Here is a 19,566-nt window from a genome sequence, read left to right on the forward strand (position 1 = left end):
AGGCTGGCAACAACAGCAGCCAGAGGCAGCAGCCCACAGTGCACGGGGAAAAGAATCCTTTACCTTATTTCTCATCGCCCTCAGAAGGTCCCGGACAGAGCCACCTTTGTAGGATCTGAATTTTCGAAGATCTGCAAGACAAAAAAAAATTCTGTGTGTTGTAATGCAGTTTTAGGTGCTGGGGTGTGTGTCTGCAGCCATAGATCCTTGTAGGTGTGTTTCAGTACATAAACATGTATTTGCATTAGAAACACTTTACAGGCAAATAACAGTGATGTGCCAAAACTGAGACAGTGTTAGCCCTACTTTCCTGTCCCAGCAAAATGGGAACAGCAGGTAATTCCCACTCTGATAAAATACTGTCCATTACCTGTCTGAAGAGGAACAGTGATGTGCTCTCTCCAGTCCATTTTCACCACCTCTCTTCCACCTCTTTCTAACTGCTTGACTATTGGACCGTCTAAAGATTCTTTCTCTATCCGGTCACTAACATCCTGGAAGAGACATTCAGATTATTTCTAGTTTTATTTCCAAGTTTTTGCCAATATTTTCAAATTGCTGCTTCTGGCCTATTACAGCCTGTCCTGATAGTAAAGTTAGAATTCCACTTTACTCCATGACTTGGGAATAGGATACAGAAATTTCTGAGATTATTTGTTTCAACCTCTGCCAAAGCCTTTTTAGCACAGAGGAGAAGATAAAGATGGAAAGGATCTCAAGCCTTCAGCCATTTCCCACCCCACATCAAGATTCAGTGCATGTTCACTCCTGTTCTTGAAAACCCTCCTGGCCACGTTTTCTGTGGGTACTGCAGCTGCTGGAGGAGACCTTCCTCTCACCAGCTGACCTTGGTAACATCAGCTCTGGCCCCCTCTGAAAGATCTGCTGTAAGACTAAGCCAATTGCTTAAGAGCTCCACCCAGGTTTCCCAGCTGGGCTGCGTCACTCCTCACAGTAAGGCTGTGGATTCTATGACTTCAGGCACAAAAGAGGGACTGAATTCAAGACCTGAAAAAGTCTACAGTAGCTCTGAGAACTGAGAGGAGAGAAAAGGTCATCACAAACCTGAAAGAACTGGAGCTGTTTTTCTAGACTCCAAAAGAAGGGGTGTTTGAGCACACAGCTGGCAGATGGCCGTTTCTGAGGGTCCATGTTTATCATCTGCTCTATTAAATCACGAGCAACAATGTCTTCTGCAAGGGAGAGGGTGCAAGGAAATTTACTGCTTTTGTTTTATTTTCTCTGCATTCTTGGGTGTAGTGAAATGTAAAATGTATTTTATAAAACAAATATTAAATTATAATATAAATGATATTTTTATAATATTTTGCACTTCAGAAATTCATTATGGTCTCTACTTCCTCCTGTCCTGCTAGTTCAAGTGCTGCCCTCACAGATGTGCTGAGCAACAAACAAAAAAAATATCAAAGATTATCAAAGTTCAGCTCTCTCCCACCTTTTAAATACAGTAAATAGCTTCACAGTCAAGATTGCAGGGTTCCAAATTGTGTATTCCAGAGTTGCTCTGGGGTACTAACTCCAAGAACTTTAGGCCCTTTACTTCAGGAGGAGCTGAGGAATATAACTTTGTAGTTATACAAAGTAGTAGTTAACTTTCCTCTCGGCCAGGCTGGGAGTAACTGTGGGCCTTGGTTCTGACTGGTGTTGGTGTTTAGCAGCCTGGGCTGCTCACTGATCCCTGCAGTGCAGTCCTTACCGTGCCTCCCTGCGTCCAGAGCCTCCAGGCTGTATGCTCCCAGCAGGATGTTGGCTTGCCGCTGCAGGGACTTGCCAAAGGGATGGCCACCTTCAGACACCACATAATAGAAGACACAGCCAGCTGAGAAGATGTCCACGGTGTACGTCTGCAAAGAAACAGCCTTCAGTAGTGTTGCCATTTGATTCAATAAACTGTATTATTAAGATAGTAGCAAACGTTAATAGTTAGCATTAGTTGACATTAGTAGTAGTTATGCTAAGGCTTGGTAGGCCGCATGTAACCTGCAGATGAACTGTATAGCAGATACTGCAATGTAAGCAGTGTAACTAGGAGATAATCTAAGGAATGTACCTTTTGTCAAAACTTAAAGGTCAAAGAGATAATCGTACCAAGTAGTGAAAGAAAGTAAGAAATTGTGATGATGAAGAAATCATGTAGAAAACATATAAAAACCCTGTAATTTTTCTGTGAAAGGGGGCTCTGTCTTTGGACGCTAGTCCACAGGCTCCCGGGCCCTCAATAAAGCACCGCATAAACGACTTCAGTTGTTTGTGTTTTCTTCGGATCGGGCAACAGTAGCAGTGACATCTTTTCCCGCTGAAAGCTCTGATTCTCACAGGGTGTTTATTTTGCATCTGAGAGCAGAAGGAAACTTTCTAACTCAGATTTGAGCTGCAAAGCAGCCTGGAGGCCCAGGCACCAGGTGCTGCCTATTTTAGGGTCTGGCCTGGTCCTGGGCAGCCTGGGAAGGGTGAGGACTTACAGGGTTCTCTTTGCAGTCTTCACTCAGCATCTCCGGGGCGATCCAGCCTTCAGTGCCTGGCACGCCCGAGCGGCGGCTGAAGCTGTGCCTGCCCACTGCCAGCTTCTTGCACAGCCCAAAGTCTGAAATCATGGCTTTGACTTTCCCATGAGCATTGGGCATCGAGATGAGAATGTTGTGGGGCTTCAGGTCCCTGTGGACTGTTAAAAACACCCACTTGTCCACTCAGGCAGTCCCAACAATCTTTGTAAATTTTTAACTGAACCTTTCACAAGGCTGAACCACCATTCATTAAACCAAAGTCAGAACTTTAAATGATTTTCATTGCTAATTTCATTTTTTTATTCCACCATGTTTTATACAGTTCCTATCTAAAAATTTCAGCACCCTGCTGAACACTAATGACTTGCTTTAGTACTCCAGAGCTGCAGAATGTTGCAGGGACAAGGCCAGTGTCAAATCATAGAACCACAGAATGGGTCCAAAGGGACCTTAAAGATATCTCATTCCAACTCCCCTCTGCCATAGGCAGGGACACTTTCCAATAGGCCAGATGAACAGACCAATACCAGACCAGTTTCTCTTTATTTTCCATCCAGTCCTGAAAGGAGAGGTGTTCTTACCAATACTCAGGGAGTGCAGGTAAGCCAGCCCAGACGTTGTTTGCTGCAGGAGGGTGATGGGTTGTAAGCCATGGTGGCTGAAGGCCTTCTGCTCAATGTACTGCAACAGAGAACCAGGAGTTAGCCACAGCTCTGCTTAGAAGCTGCATAAATAATAAATCCATGCACTTCACCCCCCAAAAGAGATGTGACTGGATAAATTGTGCTAGCTGGTAACACACAGCAAAGAGTTTTTTTTTGGCTGAAGGTGATGATATCTAAAGTCTCATTCAGAGATAGAATTCTGTATAGCACTGTGCTCCAGGAAGAACACTCTTCAAAGTCTGTGTGGTAGGAGGGGGAGGATGACTAGAATGGAGTCCTTCACAAGAAGTTAAAAAATTAAAAGACAATAGTTTCTGTCCATAAATTAGCCCAGGGTTAGGGATGTCTTTCTACAGGTCTGAAAACTCTTCTACAAACATGAATTGTCAGAGGGGTGACAGTGGGAGTAAATGGAACATCCCCTGTGTCAGGCACTTCAGCAACTTAAACTCAAGGGAAGTAAAGGCCTTCCAGGGAGAAGCTGCTCCCAGGTCACCTCCTGCAGGGTGGCAGCGCACAGCTCGATGGCGATGTACTGGAACTGCCGGTCCCTCTCCGTGCAGAAGTAGCGGATCACGTTCGGGTGCTCGTCCGACTCGCGCAGCAGCTGCACCTCCCGGTCTGCAAAGCTGAAGCACTCGGGGAGAATCCTCTTCACTGCCACATCTCGGTTATCAAAGGAGCCCCTGCAGCCAGGGAGGGAAGGCACAACAACCCTTCACACTCTGCAGCCAGAGCATGTACAGAAAACGTGACAACAGAAGCCATTGTGGAGGCCAGTGAAAGCATTTCCTATGCTGGAAACAGGTACCTTTGGCCAGTAAACACTTCTTAGGGAAGTAAAGTAGCTCTTTGCTGGTGAGGAAAATGCATGAAAATATTCCAGACACATGCAAAAAGTTTGATTTCTGTTCATAGTAGATGTGAGGGCTTTCATAAAAAAAAAACAAATTAAAGGGATCTAATGCAAACACAACTTTGGTCTGTTTAATGCACACATTCTCTTCTACCTGTAAACAATTGTCCCTTCAGCGCCATGTCCCAGTACATCTTTAGGGTTAAACGAAATCTTGCCAACAATCACTCGGTTTGCTTCTTCATCTGAAGAAAAGAAAAACAAGCAGTGGTTTAGGATGGGGCAAGGCAGTCTTTTACAACTGCACAGACTTTGGGGCCAGTCTGTAAAAATCTTTTGGCTCATGTTTAAATTTAATACACATATGATTAAAAGAAATTAACATGTCCATGCTGGTACTTACCCTGAGTAGGCCAACAGTCTGTGATGACCCAATGAGCCAATATCAAGGATCAAAATACATTTACACACATCTTATGGCTCATGGATGTGACAAATGAGTGGTTCTCAGCAGTCAAACTCCTTCTAAAAGTTTATAGATGTTGAATTTAGGAAATGTTGACTGAGAGTTATGGAAGTGGGTTTAGTAGCCTTTGAAGGAACAAATAGGTGCACAGGAAGACCAGGCAAGAAGGTTGTGCTGCCTAATCCCCATGTCTTGAGTCCAGTTAATCATCTTAATACATGTTTTCATTTAAATGAGTATCTCCCTGGAATGGCTGCAAGTGACAGGAACACACTGCCCTGGGCAGCACAAGCCCTCAGCTGGCTGTTACTGTAAAGCAACAATCCTGCTGAGGTGCAGGGCTCAGCCTGAATGAGGACAATGGTTCTTTTCACCTTGCTGAGCTATGAAGTATCATCAATAACTATTCTACTGTACCATCACAGAGACTGGGGAAATAGAGACACAGCAAAACACAGAGTCAACTTTACCTCCCTCTTCCTGCTCAGTGGAGAGGCAGCTCCCAACATCAGATGTGGAGATGTTGGAATAGGCAGAGTGGTTTGATGCTCTGGGGGACAGGTTTGGGGTGCTGGCAGCTGAGCTCTCTGTCCGGCCATACGACGTGTCCAGGAAATCTGCCTCGGGTGGGAGGTCACCAGGAGCACCAAAGGGCAGCTTCTGTTGCTGCAAGAGCTGGATCTTCTCTTCCAGCTGATACTGCCTCTGCTGCTGCTGGTGGACACTCTGTGAGAAACAACCTCAGTGAATATTTGGCAGTCAGGTCATGCAAGGGAACTCTACAGCTACTGGGGAGCTACTTCTAAAAGGTGGGAGCCAAACTCTCCTGCCCTGTCCCTGCCAGCCACACAGGTTGTGGAACGTTCACTCACAATTTCTATTTCATTCTGGACTTCTGCTGCCAAGATGAGAAATCACATGGCTTGGTTAAAAAGGCTTTTACTAGGCTGACCAAGTGTCTTTAAACCACAGAAGGATAAAGGCTTTGATCCAAAACCTGGAAAAGCTGACAGTGGTTCAGGTGGGGAAGAGAGGGGTGAAGCCAATAGTGCTGAGATATATCCAGAAAGAGTAATACCTATAAAAACCACAACTGGTGTATGGAAAAGAAAACCTCTCCACAGCTGGCACATATGGCCAGAGAAATCCCATCATTAATTAAGAATTAATTAATTAATTCAAACAGAAATTAAGTCAAACTTGTGCCTTTGCTCCCCAGTGCACATCTGTGAAGAGGGGAAAAATCCCTGGAGTGTGTCACTAACTCCTGTTATAATTTCTGAGCCCTGTAACGTTCCTGATGCTCCCGACACTCAAAAGCACATCAAGCCAGGTCAGCATTACCATAGGGTAGGTGATGATAAAAGCGACCCAGCCCACAAGCAGGAAAGTGCTGAGGATGATCGTGGCCATGTCCTTCAGCATGGAGTCCACTGGAGCCTCCAGCCGCAGGATGGGCCGAGCAGGAGTCTCCTCGATATCCTTTGGAGCAGCTGGAGGCCCTTCTGTTGAGGAACCTTCAACAATGTCAATGACCTGAGGCAAAGAAAGCTCTGTTAGCTCAGTATCTCAGTGGGTAATGAGGCATTCATAACCAGCCTTTCTGCTACATCATTTTTAGTCATTTCTTAACCTACCAAAACCAAAGTTTTGCATGTGGGGGAAAAAAAAGGCAGCAGAAAGCCTTAATTCTGCAACAAATAAGGACACTTTCTCATACCAGGGATTCTATGTACTAAGTACACAAACATCTGACACAAAAAATGTGAAGTAATTCCACACAGGTTTCCTTCTGTGTCCTTCCCTAACTTCTGCTCCTTTATATTCTTCTCTCATGCAGTAAGAGAATTATTCTCATCACAAACCTCTTCAATAGTGGCTTTCTCAGAGTCAGCTGGAATCACGTTTTCAGGCCTCTTCGGTAAATTGCTTGGGAATTTCTCCAGGATCTTTGTGGGGGCAGATAATGGTGTTTCATGGTGCCCTATAAATAAAACACATTTGTTGAAGCAGACAGTTGTCCTTTTCTAGGAAAGATATCCTTGATTGCAGCATCTTTGCTGAAGAGTGAGAAACATGATGCTCATGTGTACAGCAGGAAAGAGAAAGGAGAGGGAAAATGGGGGGTAGAGGTCACTGAGAGCTGCAGAGGAACATGACCTGATTCAGGGAACTGCCTGACATACTGCAGGAGAGAGGGTATTAACAAGGAAAGGGATCATGGGAAGAGAAAGATGGCACTTTAAAAAGCTGGAAGTTGCACACTCTCCCTGCCCCAGAGCTCCTGTCACTCAATTATCACCAGTCATCACTTAAAACTGAACCTCAGGCAGTTCCTCATTTTTGAAGCAAAATTGTAAATGCACTGAAAAGTGAATTCCAAAATTCAGGAACTTGGGACACACAGGACAGGCTGACAATGCATAAACATTATCTTCAGCCTCTCTGTTTTAATCCATTTACAAAATGAAGAAAATACAATAAATATTTGACCCATATGATGAGAATTAAGGTAATAACACACACAATAAGAAAATCCAAATGGACCCAAATACAATATTTACAGAAAATAATAAATTACTATACCCTCTCTAAGGGAGAGGGCAAATAAGCAATAAAAAACTTCCCACATATGGAGCACTTCACCTCATCACAGAATAAGGCAGGAGCCTTGGGGAAAACAGAAGGCAGGTGTATATGTAACACATTATTTTATATGCAAATGAGGATGAATTAGACACTGTTACTAGAATTCAGTAATTATGGCCAGGCAGGGCCTCCCACACCTATCAGCAGCCAGTCATTCCAGTAGTTGAGCTTGTGCTTTTCCTTCAGCCTGCCTGAAAACTTCACATCGGTGCTGGGTGTGATCACACACTCGCCGTTGTCTTCAATGGTGACTCCCTCTGTTTTTGGACCCTCCAGCAAGGGAATGGCGCTGCCACGGGGCTGCAGAGAGATCAGTGTTACAACTACTATTACTCTGACCTTAGAATACTTAAATAGGCAACCAAACTAAAAAGCTGGAGGTCAAAATGGGTGGACAAGCAAAGATTACTGGCAGCAAAGTCACTGTGAGTAAACAGCCATTATGCCCTTAGCAGCTGCTTCCACAACCTTGGACATTGGACTTTTTCAGGGACATGTTGCCTGGGAGATGAGATTACTCCTTTTTTTTTTTTTGTTTTCCCCCAAAGTTAAGCAGAATCTGTATTTCCTACCTGGCAGCCACAATGAGCAAAACAGAATTATGATGCAGTTTCCTGTCTGTGGGGAATTACTTTGATGCACAAACCAGCAATTTTAACGTGAACCACAAAGCACCAACAATAGCAGTAACCTCAAGTCTGCTCCTGCTGAGCCTGCCTGGCACAGTTCCTGGGGAGCTGCAGTTACTGCTTTGCAGCAATGGAAATGATTCCATAAGTATAGTCATGTATTCTGTGGTTGTTAATTGCTCCAGGAAATACTTCATTTGCTATGCATTTCTTGATAGAAATCTCAAAACCCTCAAATTTCTGTAGATGTAGTCTTCAGTGTTTTATTTTCTATTTTAATTTAATATAATTTTATGCATGATTTCATTTCAGCCTTTCTTCCAAGCCCAGGACTGCACTAATTCCATAAAGGCACTTTCCCACCTGCCAGCTCCTCACTTACCACGACAGTGACTCCCTCGTGCACCATGGAGGGCGATGCGTACAAACTCGTGGAGTATTTCCCTACGTACAGGGTTGGGCTGCAGAAACACAGTCACTGTTAGCAGCAGGCAAATGGATGTGTTACCATCTCAGCTAAAACCTGGGCAGCACAACCCTGCAGAACCAACGCAGGGGCTTCTCAAATCATCAGTATTTGTATCTTGAAAAACCTTGATCTGTAAAATTATTTGAAGTACTGCTGTACTATGAAGCCTTTTTTTTAATTATGAAAGCATTGTCAGTTCATTATTCACAGCACTGTCACTCATTTGACATAACTCATGTCCTGTTTCTGCATTTTTCAATAACTGGCATTTGCCAAAATTTGCTGTGCATCATTTTTATAGTGTGAAAGGCTTCACATTAGGAAAACCAATTAATTCCACATTGTGAGGAACTATTCAACACAGAACATCTGATAAAACTTTGGAATATACACTTCTTCAGTTTATAAGTTTTTTTGCTTTGTCTCTGACTTTACACACTAAAAGATCAAATATTGTATAAAAGAACACCTGGAGAACTAGAAATGCTTTTATGCATTCTTTTCACCATGCTGCAACTTGTAGCAACCCTTGTTCTGTTTAATGACAAAGCTGTCAAATGGACAGCAGTGAGAACAGCAATATCTCAGGCTCACGTTAGTTTGCTCTTGGTCTCTGTTTCCTTTGGGAAGGGATATTTCCACTTGGTGATGTGTCCAACCTCCCCAGACATGAAGGTCAGGTAGCGCAGGGTCTCAATGCCCACGTTGGTGTGCAGGACTTTCCTCAGCCCCTCTCGCTGCCAGATGTAAAAGGCCACCACGGGGGACGCGTAATTCTGGATCCACAGCACATCCCCGGACTCGCTGTCCACGGTCACCACCAGCCCGTCCCCGTTGGACACAAAGTGGGACATTTCTGCAATGCACAAACATATGGAGGTCACCAGGATTCTGTAGCTTTAATCATGCACAGAACAATTCTGCCTGCAGTCACCACCACACCTTTCACTGCACAGCAGCTGAGCAGCAAGGCCTTGGCCACAACTGGGCTGACACAAGTCCAGCTGCCATTCAAGAGCGTTGCAATCAGGTTGTGCGCCACAGTTCAGATCTGCTGCCTCTCCTGCCATTCCTTACTTATTTTAATGAATTGCCCCTTCAAGAGCTGCACTCTCCTGGATTCAATTTACCTGAAACTATCTAGCAGGCTTTAGATATTGCAGTATGTGATGGATAAAAATGGGCAGAAGTACAGACACCACACAAAAAAATGAGAATATTTTTGCCTATATACAAAACTCCACTACAGGAGGGAGACAACAGTTAAATTCTTACTGTATTTTATGTCTTCATCAGGCAGAGTAGCTGCATAATCAAAGTAGGTGGCATTCCATCGCAGCTCCTTCTTTTTGGTGTCATACATTGTGATCGTGTACTCTGTTAAAAAACATACAGTCTGTGAAGCAAAAAAACCTATGAGAGAATAGAATCAATCTTCTCAAATCTGAGACATTCCTCAAACACCACACAGCACTCACTGCTGTCAGCATTTCATTTTCCCAACACTGTACCACTTCAGAAACACATTGATAGAGAGGTTAAAGAACAAGTCTGTAACACTTATTCCTGTTTCTAGTCAGCACCTCCATGGTGTTGGTCTAACTTTACCAATTATTTAGCACACTGCACTTGTGATGTCAGTGGATGTGCTCTACTCCCATCTTCTTTAAACAGTTTTTAAAAGCTACAGAACAAACAGTTCACAGCTGGTACTGGACTACACCATTAATTACAATACAAATGCCACTTAGTCGACAAAAAGAATAATGGACCTACTGCCAAAGTTTAAAAAACAATATTTTTCTGCTGCTACAGTTAATAATTTTATTGTGTACAGTCTAAAATCATAATTCACAGAACTTCTGGCAAGAATTAAACTTGAAAACCTGAACTAACCACAGGGTCATTTGTTACGAGCCTAAACTTTAAAAACCAGAATTTTCTTTTAAACTACAGGAAAAAAAAGCATATGACCTGTTCTCCCAAGATACAGGAGGGATGTTGATGGGCAAAGACTTTCTGCAAAAGAGGAAGTCAAGGTCTGCTGTTTCTCCCCAGTCATGAGATCAACCACGTACCAAATATCCTGCTTTTTACCTGAAATCATAATTTAAGCCACATTACCATTCAGTTGGAAAACCTGCACTTTTGTTCAGCTTTTCAGTCTTCTTTTGTCTTTAGTAGACTCATGGTCTTGGCACAAATAAAGCATTTTTAATAAAACAGTTTTCACAGTCAGGCTTAGTTTCTTTCAGCACTACAGGCCAATCCCAAATACTGACCACAAACCCCAAGCCCAAATACAATATTTAGAACAGTAAGTACTATTGGCTGAATGATTTTTGCACACATAAACTCTAACAGCTCTGAGTGCAGTAGATCCCAGGAGCTCTCAGATGAAGAGACTGAAATGCTCATGGTGAAAGACAGGAGGGAAAAAAAAGTGAGGGCCTACACCTTTCAAATTTCTTAAGGATTGTAATCCAAACATCCCACTCAAGACTATGTGAGCCATGGCCTTAAGAATTTCTTTGAAGTTAATACATGTATGCCATGTTTAGAAACTTCAAATAAACATTTTTTTCTCATTTACTGGCAAGACATGAAGCAGAGAAGGAGCATTGGCCCTTCAGGAGATTTAAAATCCCCAATACTAAGCTCACTCTGACTTTCACATATTTTACTGTCATGATAAGTAATAACTATCCTTTCTTCCCCTTTTCTCCTCCCAAATCCATCTGCAATTAGAATGAGTCAGGACAATGAGCAATAAATTTATTATTTGTACTATAAATGAACTGACTGTACCTCAGACAATGGAGGATGTCTAACTGTGGTGCAATGGGATTTCTAATTTTATCCTAATTATCAGGCAGTCAATGACGTTTATAATCATATGAAGATTTAAAGTAGAACTCATATTTTGTTGACAGACTGTATCTCAAGAAAGCAAAAATCTCCATACTGCTTAGAAAAGGTACATTCTCCTTCAGGAAAAGCAATTGGTTTTTAATAATCACACAGTAACTGTATTCTAAATTAATCAGCTTTTCTGTCATTGGAAAGATTTATGAACAACCATAATTAATACCCAAAATAAGGCCTATTTCCTTCATTCTGTTTGGGAGTCTCTACATTTTGTAGTTGCTGAACGTCTCACAATCTAAAGGAGATAAAATCTGAGCTCACCCATGTACAGGATCCCATCAGAACTGCGACAGGGAGACGCCTGTACCAGCTCTGGGATAGTAAATGGAAGTTTCTAGGGGCAAAACAAACAAACAAACAATAATTTTATTGGTTATTTCTATTATTATAATACCTGAGAATTCAGCTAGAGTAAATACTAAAATATTTAACAATACTAAGGGAAATCATAGCAGCTGAGGAAAAAATTCTTGTAAGGAAGCCAAACATTTTATCTGAGTATCACCACAAAGTTTAAAAATGAAAGTCCAGCATTAGGCAGTAGTAGTGGCCTATGAGGACTGGTGACTAATCTGAAAGGTTCAGTGTTTTTTTTTGCTTATTAAATCCTATAAAGATGTTCTAAAGGGGTTAGCACAGAGCATGCATTAATCCTGCTTCTGGCAGATGGTTTAAGAAATGTAGGTATTTGGGAAGAGTGACACATCTGATTGGTCCTTGGAAGGGTACACCTTTCCCATTGAATCACACAGAGATTATTCAGAATTTGGATAACAAAACATAAATTTTATTTTTAATTTCCATTATTTTAGCAAATTTCAGAAAAGTTGTACATGGGGACAAGATGTGGTGTTGATATATTCAAGTAGAAATCACTTCCTGACAATCATAAGGTGGCAACATTCTGCTCTAACAAAATGTAAGTATGTTTTCCTTCTGCAAAGGCATAAGGTTGACTGGGGCACTCTTTAGGAGAGAATTAAATATACTTACAGTCAAGCCTTCACTGTTCTTGCCACCAAGTGTGTACAAACTGCCATCATTTGGGTCTGGAAGAAATGCTGGCCTAGGATTTAAGCAGCAATTATAAATGATAAAAATCTACTTGTCAGTGCTTCTCAGACTGCAGGAAAGAAACTGTGGTCAGCACTGGCTTTACAGAGAAGTTCATCTGACATTAGATTTTTTGAAGTTTCATTTATTAACTGTGAAAATTAAAATATATAAGGAAGTTTCAGAACTGATAAAAACGACTAATGCATATGAATACACAAATATCCAAATGTGGCAGGCAATGACTCAAGTGAAATTGTTTAAACCAACAAACTCTTAAAATGGCATAGATTTAGAACAAACCCAAACAAATAAACAAAATGGGAGAGCATAAGGAAGGCAAAAAATAATGAAAGAGTTGCCAGAATTAAGCAAATTTGAGTAAAGCCAAACGACACAAAGACCCTCAAACAAACTCAAACCCTAATGTCTATGATTCTATGATAAAAAAAAAAAAAAGAAAGGATGGCAGCACTGACTTCAAAGTCACAAATTTCATGGCTAAATGTGAGGTTGCTGCAGGGGCCAATCTGAAATTACAGCTCAAATATGTCATTTGCAGATTCTGGTTGTGAGTTGGAGTTTTCTGTGTTTCACTGGTTTTAGTCTCTGTTTGAGGGGGTAAGTACAGAACCCAGAATCAGCCCTGGCTCTGTCATTTCACACCTGTCACTTGTGGCACAGTTCACAGCCCTGATGTCCAAACCCAGCGACGGCTCCAGAGAACAGGTTGCAGACAGGATGTTTCTTCTTAGTTATTATATGTAGCTAATTCTATCCTTTTATTTGTTCCCCAAACTAACTTAAATTGCTTTCTTGTCTAGAACACAAATGGGTTTGGTTCAAATTAAATCAAATTTGAAGATGTCAATGTAAATTGAACAAGCTGTAAATGATATAAACAGACTTACTCTTCCACATGGATCGGCACCTGGAGGACAGGATCTGCACACACAGAAAAATAAAAAGTCAAAATACTAGCAATTCAATCCCTTGAACTCATCAGATACAGGATTAAGTCAGGCCTGCAACATCTTACTCCTTTTAGAAAGGCTGAGGCACGGTTTGAAAGTAAACTCTCAGCAGCCTCCTCTTGTTCCTGGAACTTGGTTCATACAATGGGAAACTGCAAAGTACTTGAGAAAGACTTCTGAAGTCCTTTGCTCACTTTTACCAACATTACCTCAAAATTACTGAGAGCTTACAAAATCCTGAATCACAGGGTTTTCACTCCTGATGCCAACACCATAGAAGTATCCTGATTTATAAGACATACTCAACAATTTCCAAGACAAATGTGTTTATTAATGGGTATATTGGCAGAAAATACCTCAGAAGCCAAGAGGGTGCAATCCTTAAGTATCTCCACTTCCACAGGGAAAATCAAACTCTACTGGAATGAGTCTGAGTAAGAGGATGAAACACGACCAAGAAAACACTGTTTTTCACCTCTTCTGACTCCATGTGAACATAATGATGCAACAGGAAAGAAATAAGAACAAAAACACTGATTCTCTGACAGCTTTTGACTGGCAAACTGGCACAGATTCTGGGCAGCCTGAGTGTACTGGGATATCTGCAGAGCTAAGCAAGACAAGAACAGGAAATTCAGGATTCAGTACCCAGGGTTTACAGAGTCTGTGCCACTCTGCAGGGCATGGCACAGCAACACACCAGCTTGCTGGGTTTGATGGCAATGGCCTGCAAGGATGACCTGGTTTTACATGGATTAAAAAAAACATAACCCCCTACCCAAGCAGATCTCTTTGTTGGCTGCAACACAGCTGAAAGCAGCAGTCACCCAAAGAAACACATTTAATGCCAGAGACAAAAAGAAAGCAGGATATGAGGGATAACAGTACAGTTATCTTTATTTCATTGATTTATTCTTACCACAGTAAACACTCAGAGGAGCTTTGTTCAAAACATAACTACATGTCATTTCTTTTTCTCTTTAAGCCAAAAAAATGCTCCAGGATACACTCCCAAAGGTGTCAAAATAAACTCCATTTAATTCACTGAGAACCCAAACACACATCAAAGGCCATAAGAATAATTTACATTCAAACAAAGGAGCTTAATGACTCATCTTCTGTATCTGTCTCTACAGACCAGGCTGCTTAGTCAGACCTTTTATTGCATTAACTACATCAAGCAATTCATTTCTATCCCCTGTGCAAAGAAACTGGTTTCAGGATATGTTGGGAAGGGGACCCTCCACCTCGTTCATTATATGTTGATTATTTCAGTGTTTGTTTCAATTATTCCACAAGCTTTATAGTATCAAATACAACATGTGGTGACTTACATCATGAGTTCTCCATCTCTAGGGAAACTCAAGAAAAAAGCATTTGCTGCCCATGATATAAAGTGGATTGACTTGAGCTGAGCTTCTGGGTTGAACCACTAAAAGCAAACTGAGGCCAAGTTTATGGACTCAGGGTATCCTAAGTCAGGGTGAAATGACCTAAAAGAAGAGAGACATTAAAGACCAAAGGCAAGAGGTTTTGTAATCACAAATGCTTCATGGGAAGGGAATGCTCAGTTTTGTGAAAGAAACAGCATCATGAATCAGAACAAGTGACACCTGGCTCAGAATGAGCAACACCTGGCTCAGTTAAGCAAGATTTAATGCAAATGCTACAAGCATTGCTAAAGGCAAAAGCCAAATAAACTCTCTAAGTCTCTTGATGAACTGATTACATGGAGAGTGTCTCACTTGATAAGAAAATAAACTCTCACCTGTGGTGACGGTGACTATTGTGAGACAAAAGCAGCTTCACCACCAGCACTGGAGTAACTCTGCTCCTAAAAATCCCCTCAAATGATCACTAGGAGTAGCAAAGCTGCACAACTTGTTTTTGAAGTGACAACTGTCTGCATATTTATTGTTTAAGTACAACAGTGCAGATTTTCTATAAAATCACTTTCTAGTCAACCTGGGCAAAACATAAGACTAACTAAAACAAATAGTTTATTTTCAGAATAATCTTCAGAAACTTTTAGTTTTAATGAAATGACTGTTTCTTCTCTAAATCAAATAGTGGTGTGAAGTTACATGAAATTACAGTGTAAAACTACTACAATCTGACTCATTCTCCAACTTTGCTAAATGCACTGTTACTGACAGGACACATCAGCAGAACACAGAGTGGGATTGCCTCAAACACCTCAGTATTTCAGGGGTTTTATCAAACAACGCTCAGGAAAACATGAACAATTACAGGAAATTTCAGAGATAGGTTATGTCTTCTAGCAACTGATCCTGGTTTGTCCATGACATTTGCAGGAGAATCTGGTTAGTAATGCTTCCCTAGAGCTCCCTCTCTGTCCTAAAAATACAGTGGAGAGTAGAAATACAGCAAAGCATTTCTGGGCTAATAGCTTGTTTCTATTTAATTTTCTAAGAGTGGACAATCTATTTTTGCCAACCAAAATAAACTGCTCCCCTCTGCTAGAGTTACCTTAAGGATCTGAGAATTTTTGCAGGTTTTATTGACCACACAGTACCACAACAGTGAAAGTACACACACACATATCTATGTGCAATAATTACTTGCATTGAGCTTTCATCCCTCAGCTTGTATTTCTGAAAGCTGTCGGGAAATGTCACTTAAAGCAGTTTCCAATGTCATCAGTAAATGTCTTTTACATTTTAATAAGCAATGGCAGCAGTCTCATGAATGTGTCATGAATGTTTTTCAGTGTTTTTCTGAAGAACTCCTGCCTATCAGATGACATGAATGAGTCTTATGGCAAATCCCAAACTGTTCAGTGTGTACAGAAACATCATTGTCATGAAAGTCCTCGGACTTCTCTTTAGTACCATGTCTTCAACATCATGTACTTCCTCAGAAGTGAAAAAAATCCTGCTTTAACTTGGTTTCTTAGTAACTGAAATTTGATTTATGAGCAAATATAAAAAAGTGGTAGATGGAACAGATTAAGAAGTAATGACAAAGCAGCAGGAATTTTTTTAGTACTTAGTGGCACATGAACCAAAACACTATTCTGATGGCTTCCTGCATGCTGAAGTGTTGTGTATGAATTGCTAGAAAGCATTTATGGATTTCTGATTTATTTCCATGCATAAGGCTCTTCACAAGGATGGAGGAGTTCATTTTCTAAAGTGAAAGGAATTCTCCTGTCCATCCACCTGGAAAGACAGGCTATGGAAAGCCATTTCTCTACATTTTTAGTTACTGAGGTGATGGAAATTTTCTTAACACTTCATGATCTTGAACCCAGGTTGTGGCTCTGCAGAGATCCTTTGAAGACAAACAGTAAACTCTTCACATTCACTTTCATGTGGTTTGGGACCTGTTCCAACCTCTATTTCAAAGCTTGTTTTGAAATAAGAACTTGCTCTGAGATAAAAAGAGAATCTTAAGTTTAATTGATTGTTGCCTGAACAACAGAATGCTTGAACACAGACCAGTAAAAGAGTGAGCCCTCTTGTGATTGAAATAATCTTTTGCTCTACAAGGGGTCAAACAGCAATAGTTATTGCAAAAGTCAGAGCCCTGAGGCCTTCTCTCCTCTCCAGCTGCTTCCCACTCAAGTGTTGACACGCTGGGACTGAACCACATCAACCCACTTTCAAAATTCCCTGGACTGCAGTTCCCTGTAATTGGGTAAGTCACTCTAACAGGCCTGATCCCTTCCGATACCAACGGCAGTGGTGACAACCACTGAACAAAGCAGCAACTATTCTATACTGGAATGAAAGCTGGACAGAAAATGTGATAAAACTGAAAAATACATCTCAGTCTCCCTCAAGTTTTCATTCCATGTAGCAGGGAAAAGCCAAATTCTTGCAAGGCCCTACAGAGAGGCCTTTCCACTTTCCAGACTAAAAAAAACACATGTCAGAACAACTCCTGGGCATGGTGGGGATGAGTTAGGAAGCAGGACACCATCCTGGAAGTATCTCCAGTGCTGGAGAGAAGATTGAGTTTTCTACAGATATTTCCATGGGTTTCCAATTTTTTTTTCCTGCAGCCTCCACTAAGATAGATTATGTTACTGATTCCTAAATTAAAAACCTACAGTTCAGCACACACCTTCAGCTTTCTGTACTGATAACAGCCTCTGTTAGCAAAAAATTTGTAAAATAACTTTGTTGAGAAAAAAATATTTAAAAGGAGATTGATCCTACATTATAAAGATTTATTCTAGAACTCCAAGAGTTTATTCACAAGTACAGCAGTTATTAGAAACCAGAAAAAAAAGCCTTATGAAACAGTACCCATATTCTAAATATAATGCATTTTACTTTTCTCCATATTTCACAAATACACTGTAAGATGAATTTGCCCTTTGACCAAACTCTTGAGTATTTTTAATGTACAAGATAAAGTTGCGTGTTGTCATCACTGTAATGTGCCCTTAGAGCCAATACTGAAAAGGAGAAGTGGGAGACTGAAGCAGTGAGTAAGTCACTGCCCCACTGGAATGAGCTGGAAAAAACGGTTTCCTGCCCTGGGGCCCTACCACAGGATTTGGGTTAACGGGCCAATTTAAATCCATGTCATCCTCATCTGCTGCTGCAGGGACAGCAAATAAGGCTAGAGACACAAACTATGCTCTGAAATTTGCTGAAAGCAGTACTGTTCTACAACTGTTTTATTTTGACAATCCTTATTAACTTACATCTATGCACAAAGATATTATTTCTTGCATGTGAAAAACCATTATTACTAAAGCATGACCTCCAGACCTCAGATTTGCCCTTTAAAATCTGTATATTGGATCCCATAAAGAGACACAATCTTTATACCTTTGTCTTATCATAAGAGCCCTCTGAAGTCTACAGGTTATGAGTGAGGTGTTGGAAATCAAAACCTTTTAAATTGATTGTGGGCCATCATTTTTTGACTGCTATTGAACTGAAGATCATAGGAAAATTTCTACTGGCTCTAAATGAGGATCCAAATCTGCATATATTAAATGTTATTCTGGCAAAATACTTTGAATCAGTTCTTCAGGGAAAGTTTTTAAGGAGCTGGTGAATGGAAAAAAAAAAAAAGACATCCCTTTGAACAGTACAACAGGACGGAGAGAACAGAGGAACAAAAGCCTGCCCAAGAGTACAGCTTGAAACACTGCAGCCTTAGCATCTCAAATTGAATATTGTGTTCAATAAACAGAGCTCTTGAGTTAACAGTGACATACAACATGAGTTTTACAAAGATGTGAGGGAACAGCACAGTCTTAAAATCACACTATTAAAGCTCACAGAAATCAGAACTGTCAGAAATGAAGCCTGACAGCAAGGAGGAAAGCATTCTCCAGATTCTGCCTTGCCAACAGGTTCTTATGACCACCTCTTTCTCTGCCCACTTGCGTGTAAACACGAATCTAAAGTGCTGCACCTCTGGACCTTTCAGAGACATCTGTAGGAAATGACAGAAGTTGTTTAATTTCCATCCATTTTGGGGGAGAGGTTTCATCCTAAGGAACCTTACTGAGGATGCTGACTAAATACCTTGCTAGTGGCAAGTGCAGAAAACATGGGAGCCTATGGGAGCCTGTCCCACTGTCACTCAGGACTGACAGCTCCTTGTATTGATCAGGGAGGGCACCAAGAGCCTCATTCAGCCGATGATGTGAAATGTGAGCCACAGCCTTTCCAACGGGTGCCTTCAACACCAGCTGTTTGTGTGAGGTCACAGCACAAAGGTGCCTCTCAGAAATTACAGGGGAGGAGAAATACAGGTTTTTCTCTAAACTTTCCAACCATTTTCCAGCTTTCTGAGGCCCAGAAAATTAGCAGCATCAGCTCCCTACTCACTGAAAAATCCTGAGAGCTGCCAGAGAGCAGGACCCATCAAAGCCAATAGGAAATTAAGATTTTAAGCATCCTCAACAAGTTAAGTCCACAGTCTCATCACATGTAACTGCAAGGACACAGCTTATTTCTGACAGTGGAAAGTCCTATTCCCAACTGACCTACTTTTTGCCTGCTTTATAGGCAGCACAAGTATTCTGACTGCCTTTCTTGCCAGCACTCCATGAAAGCAGGAAACCCAAACATGTTATTGTGGTGATAATCATTGGCTCATTTACTCCACATACCTAAGATAAGCTTCAGTGCTAAACTAAAACAAGCCACATATGGCAAGATATTCATGTTTGTTTAAACACTGCCTGATAATGAACACGGCCTTGGTTTTTTTTCCCCTAATGAAAAAAAAATGTACCTGAATTGCCCTTTGTTAAATACCTTGCTGCTCAAGTGCAGTAATAAAATGTTCCCTTCCTGGTGAGTTCCACTGCAGTGCTTCAGGTGACCTCCACAACTTCTCAAAGCACCTGAGATGAACA

At 41.3% G+C, this 19,566-nt stretch overlaps 1 protein-coding gene across 6 annotated transcripts in view; it reads right to left on the reverse strand.

Moving 5' to 3' along the window:
• Positions 1-19,566, reverse strand: part of ERN1 (endoplasmic reticulum to nucleus signaling 1) — a 34,847-nt gene that overhangs the window by 1,934 nt on the left and 13,347 nt on the right. For 3 of the 6 annotated variants that reach the window (XM_023938764.2, XM_086857414.1, XM_023938761.2), the window contains exons 3-21: positions 13,152-13,185; positions 12,181-12,253; positions 11,449-11,521; positions 10,234-10,356; positions 9,535-9,636; positions 8,854-9,115; positions 8,173-8,251; positions 7,299-7,461; positions 6,378-6,496; positions 5,857-6,048; positions 4,983-5,238; positions 4,201-4,291; positions 3,687-3,876; positions 3,107-3,206; positions 2,484-2,683; positions 1,718-1,865; positions 1,066-1,193; positions 371-494; positions 64-131 (exon numbers count right to left, since the gene is read on the reverse strand). In XM_023938764.2, coding sequence (XP_023794532.2) covers positions 64-131; positions 371-494; positions 1,066-1,193; positions 1,718-1,865; positions 2,484-2,683; positions 3,107-3,206; positions 3,687-3,876; positions 4,201-4,291; positions 4,983-5,238; positions 5,857-6,048; positions 6,378-6,496; positions 7,299-7,461; positions 8,173-8,251; positions 8,854-9,115; positions 9,535-9,636; positions 10,234-10,356; positions 11,449-11,452 — 2,349 coding nt within the window. In that variant the 5' untranslated portion in view covers positions 11,453-11,521; positions 12,181-12,253; positions 13,152-13,185. Of the gene's footprint in view, positions 1-63; positions 132-370; positions 495-1,065; positions 1,194-1,717; positions 2,356-2,483; positions 2,684-3,106; positions 3,207-3,686; positions 3,877-4,200; positions 4,292-4,982; positions 5,239-5,856; positions 6,049-6,377; positions 6,497-7,298; positions 7,462-8,172; positions 8,252-8,853; positions 9,116-9,534; positions 9,656-10,233; positions 10,357-11,448; positions 11,522-12,180; positions 12,254-13,151; positions 13,186-19,566 lie in introns of all 6 variants that reach the window. The other 3 variants (XM_086857416.1, XM_086857415.1, XR_015278049.1) reach the window with 2 other exon arrangements.

The sequence above is a fragment of the Cyanistes caeruleus genome, chromosome 19 (genome assembly GCF_971803275.1).
Source record: "Cyanistes caeruleus chromosome 19, bCyaCae1.hap1.1, whole genome shotgun sequence".
Lineage (NCBI taxonomy): Eukaryota > Metazoa > Chordata > Aves > Passeriformes > Paridae > Cyanistes > Cyanistes caeruleus.